Here is a 6,525-nt window from a genome sequence, read left to right on the forward strand (position 1 = left end):
ACTTCTCTACACCCAGTGCTCCACCCAAGCTAGTTCACTTTGCTGTTGCATAGCAACAGAACATCCCTAACACCAGAAGGCGTTGCAGCCTCTCAGGGTCTAGCCAGGGGCCTCCCAGGGGCTCCCCAGCGTCTAGCAAGGGGCCTCCTAGGGGCCTCCCAGGAGTCGAGCCAGGGTCTAGCAAGGGGCCTCCCAGGGGCTCCCCAGCGTCTAGCAAGGGGCCTCCTAGGGGCACCCCGGGATCTAGTTCTCAAACTTCTGGATGCTAGACCGACCCGATCGGATCGACAGTCCCGCTTCCTGTCCTGCGCCATAATACACTTCCTTAGGTTACATTTTCTCAGATTGGACCAAAACAAGTGAAGCCAGTGGGCATAGACCAAAATAAAGGGGCGAGACTGCAAAGCAAGCTGGAGATGCTCTCTACTGCACGTGCAGAGACGCCGGGATAGATTCCTATCAAGCTGGCTTCCAAACAGACCACAAAAAGCTAAGGAAGCGTTCGCCAGCAGGGAGCCAAACGGGCCCCGCGGCTTCCGGTCCTGCCACGTCTGAGGAAAAGCCTCTGCTGTTGTGAAAGCGGAGACTGCCAGGGGGCGGGCGCGCGGGGGCGGTGCTCTCAGGCCCATTACCCAGAGGATGCACCCCTCTCCCTTCCCCCAAGGGAAGCTGCTTGGGAAGGCGGCTGGCACAGCAACCCTCGTAGGAAGTGGCGAGCGGAAGCGCGCCCCCCTCAGGCCCGTCCAAAGGCCTGACACTATTTTTTGCCTTGGAAGCCACCCTTAGCCTGGCGGCCTTGCGCGCGTGGCCGAGCCCTGGAGCGCGCCGGCCAGTCCTGCCAATCACGAGCCGCGCCCGCCTCCCCCCTGGTCCCGCCCCGCCCCGTGGCTGAGGCTCGTGGGCCTACGCGCACGCGTAGTCGGAATTGGACAAAGCACATCCGCCCGCTACGGTCAAGCTAGCCAATCGCACGTCTCTCCTCCGGTGGGGCTCCGCCCCCGGGGCGAGGTCAGTGTACTCCGGGCGCTACGCTGGTTGTGTACGCTGTGTCTGCTGTGAGCATGGCTGAGGAAGGTATTGAGCTTTCTCCCTGGGGCTGGTCTGCGCGTCAGGCCTGCGGGTGTCTGCATATCTGATAGAGAAGCTCTTCCCGGCGTCGCGGGGGCTCGACTTCCTGCTCTGTAGGGTAGAGGGCTTTCTATGGTGAGGGAGGTGGAGGAGAGGGGGAGGGAGAGGAGAAGGAGGGGGACTGGGCTTAGAAAAAAGAGCGCGGGAGGGAGCAGCGGGAGAGCGCTTTCTGTGGTGAGGGGGCGGGGGAGGGAGTAGAGAAGGGAGAATGAGGGGGGATGGCTTTCTGTGGTGGGAGGGTGAGGGGAGGGTGCGGGGGAGGGAGTAGAGAAGGGAGAATGAGGGGGGAGGGCTTTCTGTGGTGGGGGGGTGAGGGGCGTGGCGGAGGGGGCGTGGCGGAGAAGGCGGGGCTTGGTGGAAAAGATAGGGCGGGGGAGGAAGGCAGAGGCCCTGACCCTAGAAAACCAAAAGGGGCCGACGCTGCTTTCTGGCTCCTTGGGACTCATTCTTCTAGGCACAAAGCTTTTAGGATTCAAGATTCGGACTGTATCGCTTTTATTTACGAAATTATAACAAAGATTAAAATTCTTGACTACGTAGAGTTAGTTCCCTTCCCCGAAATCCAAATTTTTGGAGATGTTTTGAAGGAGAAAAATGAGTGTCAATAAGATACTAGCCGGTTTATTTGTCGTGAAAGAAACAAAATTTGGTTACTCCCCATGTGGAGAAGTAAATGGAAAAAATATGAAAAGAATTAGAATAAATTACAGGTACAAAAAATTGGAAGAAATTGCTGGCTTTTTTGGTGTTTAGTTCACTGAAGAAAATTTTGTTGAAAAAATTGAGGTCTGTTTTGAGATAATTAATTTATCATTCTCGTGTCTTTCCCTTTCTAGAAGGAAATCAGGAGATCACTTCCAAGATGGAAAACCCCTCAGATTCAGCATCCACTTCACCTGACATTCCTCAGACCAGTGAGAATCCACCATCACCCCCAACCTCACCTGACAAGCCTCAGACCAGTGAAAATCCACCATCACTCCATTCGAATAGTTCAGGAAAACAAGTATGAAAATTTTGTGTTGTCCTTTACCCCCATCTGTCCTGTGTTTCAAAGTATTCCAATAGTGGCAGTTCTAAGGATACTGGAGTGTGAGTTAATATATAGCCCATACCTTGCTAACTGCCAGATTTTCTTCTTGAATCAGTTCATTTCGTTTAATTTCTTACCAGGTTACTGAGATGCTCCAAACCAAGGAAACATATCTGTACCGTATTTCAGGGGGAAGTTTTTGGTAGCAGGTCTTCTCCTTAGTTTATAGTTCTGAGACATTTCTGTTTCTAGTATTGTCAGGCAATTACTAGCTGCCAATGACGGTAACCTTGCTAAAGCAAGACTAAAGGTAGCCTCTGGAACTTAGATACATTGGTGATGCCCACTTGAGGTTTGTGGAGACCAAAAGCAACCCATTGTACCTACCATAGAAGCGTACAGACTTTGTTTCGAATGCATTGATGTACTTCAAGAATATATTCTTTTTTTTTTTTTTTTTTTTTTTTTTTTTGGTTCTTTCTTTCGGAGCTGGGGACCGAACCCAGGGCCTTGTGTTTCCTAGGTAAGCGCTCTACCACTGAGCTAAATCCCCAGCCCCAAGAATATATTCTTAACATTTGATGTTTTGTGTCTTTTTCAGCCTATGAGTGGGACACTTAAAGAAAGATTAAAGAAAGCAAGAGCTTCATCTCAACCTTTTTGTAGTGTGGTGAAGCGTATTAAGGTAGAGAATGAAGAAAATGATCAGACCCTTTCAGAACCAGGAGAATCTTCAAAAGAAGAAAACTGTTCAAAAGCCCAAGAAAGCCTGGAAAACAAAGACAATGAACCTGAAAAAGAGAGCTCAGAGGATAAAAATACGAGTGAATCTAAGTCACTTGATACTGGGTCATCCAGTGTCCTCCAAAAAGATTCTACTGAGAAGACTATAAAGCAAACTTTGAAGGAAGAAAAAGCAAAACTGACTAGGCAGGTTCAAGAGAAGGAAGACCTTCTTCGGAGGTTAAAGTTAGTCAAAATGTACAGAATAAAGGTGAGAAGAATTTCAGAACCATTGAACCATTTTTACATAAATTGCTGTAAATTCAGAAATTGGAAATAAATTTTAGTCTGATAAACAAGAAGCCGAAAAACCCAGAAACCTGAGTTAGTTACACCAAGAGCTTTGACTGAATTAGAAATAACTGGTTCAGAATGAGGCAGATAAGCCCCTTCAACACGAGGTAGAACTTAAAAGCTTCAAAGCTTCAGCTCTTGTTTAATGCACAGATGAAGCTTGTGGGCTCTAATTTCTAGCCAGGAGCAAGATTAGAAGTGTGAGGTGTTGGATGGAGGTGCAGTGGGAACAGAAAGGGATGTCGCTAGAACTAAAAACACACCACAGAATGCTGGGTGCTGCACTTTCCGTAACGATCATGTGTCTGATAAAATGTCAGGCATTTTATTTGAGAAAACACAGATTTTAGGTTTCAGCTCACACATGTTGAGTAAAATAGAACATGGATGTTTGGAAGGAGGAGACATCGCTGCTGCTCTTACCCACAGATCACCTCGTTCTATCCCCAAAATGTGGAGTAAATGACAATAGCGTATCTTATATGTGGTTTTGAACTTTTAGGACTTTTCTAAATGTAACTGATGCTAAATGTTGAAAATGCTTTAAGCTTGAATATGTTTACCTTTAAGAACAGTTTGCGGTTCACAGAAAAGTTAGGAAGGTACAACACGGCATCATAAAAGTGTAGTTACAATACAAAAAGCGTATTGAGAACCTGTTTGTTCTCATATTTAATATGTGACTTCAATCTCATTGTTAGTCTTTTCCTTGCAAATCTGTGTTGAAATCTCCCTCATGCCCACTCCTTTCATCCATGTCCTATGCCACCATCTGTGACTAGATGCTCGCAGCTTCAGGTATGGTTTGCCAGATACTTTACAAACTGCTGTCTTTTCACCTTTCATTCTTCATTGTATTCATCTTATGGAAATCCTGTAATCACCATTTCTCTACCTCTCCAGGAAATGTCTTTTTCCCTAAGGGTAAGGTTTACCCAAAGCTTGTACTGCCCTTTTGCACTACTGGCCTTCACAGTTAGACAGGGACGAGTTAATTTAGCCACTTTGGTGTAGGTTAAAATGCACGGTGTCTGATTGCTGGCTGACTTTTTATGTTTCAGAATGACGTGACTGAGTTAGAGGATTTAATAAAGAAGTGGAGGAGGTGTGGCCAGCGGCTGCTGTGCGAGTTGCAGTCAATCATGTCCGAGGATGAGGACGAGAAGCTGACCCTCACTGAGTTGATCGACTACTATGGGATAGACGACAAATTGCTGCACTATAATAGAACTGAAGAAGAGTTCACAGGGGTTTGATACTGTTGTTTTTTTTTTTTTTCTTCTTCAGGCTTTTGTCCCCCTCTCTTCTTGGGGGCCTCAAAAAATGTGCTCTGTTCCTGAGCTGTACAGTTAGCCCCTTTACAGAATATCTTTGAGAATGGCAATGAAAAGAGAAATGATTTAAAGGGAAAAAAGATCTAAGCTGTTGTGGCTTAGGCGGAGGAATGTTGAACAGTTCGGGATATTCTGACACAAAATTATAAAGCGAAGCTTAGTATTTTGGATATGTTTGCTAAAGAAAATATTTAAGTATAAAAAAATTAAAATTGTGTTTAAAACAGAGTTTGGATAATTCTAGAAACCAGGTTTAATACATTGATTTTTGGGGCAAAAGGTTTTATATTCAGTATTAAAAAGTAGTCTGTTGAATGTCTAAACCTCACGTGACATAAATGTAACCTGACTCTCTTAAGTTTGTGGACCTATCCTCATATGCTTAACATCTGTCTGCTAACTTAGCAGCTAATTAAACTTACCTGTGTACAGTTTTCTCCAGTTTGTTTTCATTTTCTTCATTTACTAAACAAGCAGCTGCTTCTGGGGATGCTTGGCATGAAAGGTTCCTCACAGTGTCCTTGGAGCTTTATCTGTGATATAAACTGGAAGGATCTGTTGACTTCATATCCCTCAGCCAGAACCCTGTCTAAATGACTAGGATACCTGTCAGCTATATGTGAAGATGTGACCTAAGCTGGCCAGTTGCTGAGACTTTAAAAGAGCCCATGGGGAAAGCATGTTGTTGTAGTTATTGTATGAACTTGGAAGACAGGGCAGGCATCTTTAAGAATAGCGTGTCTGTATAGATAGGTAGATGGAGGGAGAGCCTTGTGGCTTCCTTGTTCTGTTAATCATTCCTGAAGCCTTCATGATTTCTGCTTTGGGATCTAGAAAAAGTATTAGTTTCTAACTGGCCAGTATTCTAGAGTCTCTCTCAAGAACTTTGCTTTTAGTTGAGCATACCCCTTCCCTTCTGATCTAAAAACTCTTGATAGAACAAGGGATTCAAACTTGTACACACCCAACTACCATATATACATGTGTAAATTCCCTCTTGCCATCTGCATTTGTGAATCTGTTCTTCCTCTACATAAGGCCATGTTATGCTTGGCCTAATTGACTATATCACTAGTTGGTAATGAACTGTAGAGAAACATGAACATAATTGCTGTTCAGCAGAAGCTGAGAGGAGTTGGTATCATGAAGAGTATTGAAGGAGGGGCCAGAATGCATGGCACACGAGCCCTTCTGGGGCACCCATCAGACCATTAAACTGGAAGGGATCTTTGGAAAGTTGTCCTCCAAGCTTCACTTATCCATGCTTCAAAGCTGAGACAGCTGAGGAAGGACCACCACCTAGAGTTGGTGATAAGCCAGAAGCGAGTGGCATAGGCTGTTTGGTCCATTAAGACCAGAATTAGCCTGTTAAATTTAGGACATTGTCTTTTAGCTCATGGAGTATTAAAGCAACTCATTTAAGTGAAGTGACATAATACCAAGAAAGAAAAACCAAATTGAGTATATCCGTGGTTGACTACATTTGACAGAGACCTGGCAATTCCATGCTAAGTATAGGGTGCCTGCACCTCTTACATACCCTCTGTGCTGCTCAAAAAAGCCTCTCAAATCATACAGGAAGTATGGCTTCTCTGCTAAACTGACTGCCTTAGACTCATTCCAGTCGTGAGGAAGGGTCAGCAAAGAGATGCTGGCCCTGCTGTTCACATGCGAAGTGCTGAGCAGTCATGGAAATCAGTTACGATGCCTTGAGTTTCTTCTAAGTGACATTTTTTCTACTTTTCACATCAGCGATAGTTGGTAGTTTTCATTTTTTCCTTTTATTGGAAATAGCTTGTTTCCCTTACATGTATTCTGATTACAGTTTCCCTTCCCTCTACTCCTAGTTTCTTCTATCCAGATCCATCCTCTTTCTGTCTCATTAGAAAAACTAAAACAGGCTTCTAGGGGTCACAGTAACATAAAATAAGATTGAAAACTAATACACCAGAA

General features: G+C 45.0%; 1 protein-coding gene across 2 annotated transcripts; it reads left to right on the forward strand.

Annotated features, from left to right (window-relative positions):
- Nucleotides 1–997: 997 nt before the first annotated feature.
- Nucleotides 998–5,013, forward strand: Sfr1 (SWI5-dependent homologous recombination repair protein 1). 2 transcript variants are annotated; one of them, NM_001047856.2, is made up of 4 exons: nt 998–1,074; nt 1,965–2,134; nt 2,763–3,155; nt 4,300–5,013. In NM_001047856.2, the coding sequence occupies exons 1-4, from the start codon at nt 1,062–1,064 to the stop codon at nt 4,492–4,494; spliced, it is 771 nt and encodes a 256-aa protein (NP_001041321.2). In that variant the 5' UTR covers nt 998–1,061; the 3' UTR covers nt 4,495–5,013. The 2 variants fall into 2 exon arrangements, with proteins under 2 accessions (NP_001041321.2, XP_087407311.1); XM_087551185.1 differs by having other exon boundaries at nt 1,012–1,203; nt 4,300–5,006.
- Nucleotides 5,014–6,525: the final 1,512 nt, after the last annotated feature.

Source organism: Rattus norvegicus, chromosome 1, assembly GCF_021556685.1.
Source record: "Rattus norvegicus strain SHRSP/BbbUtx chromosome 1, alternate assembly SHRSP_T2T, whole genome shotgun sequence".
NCBI lineage: Eukaryota > Metazoa > Chordata > Mammalia > Rodentia > Muridae > Rattus > Rattus norvegicus.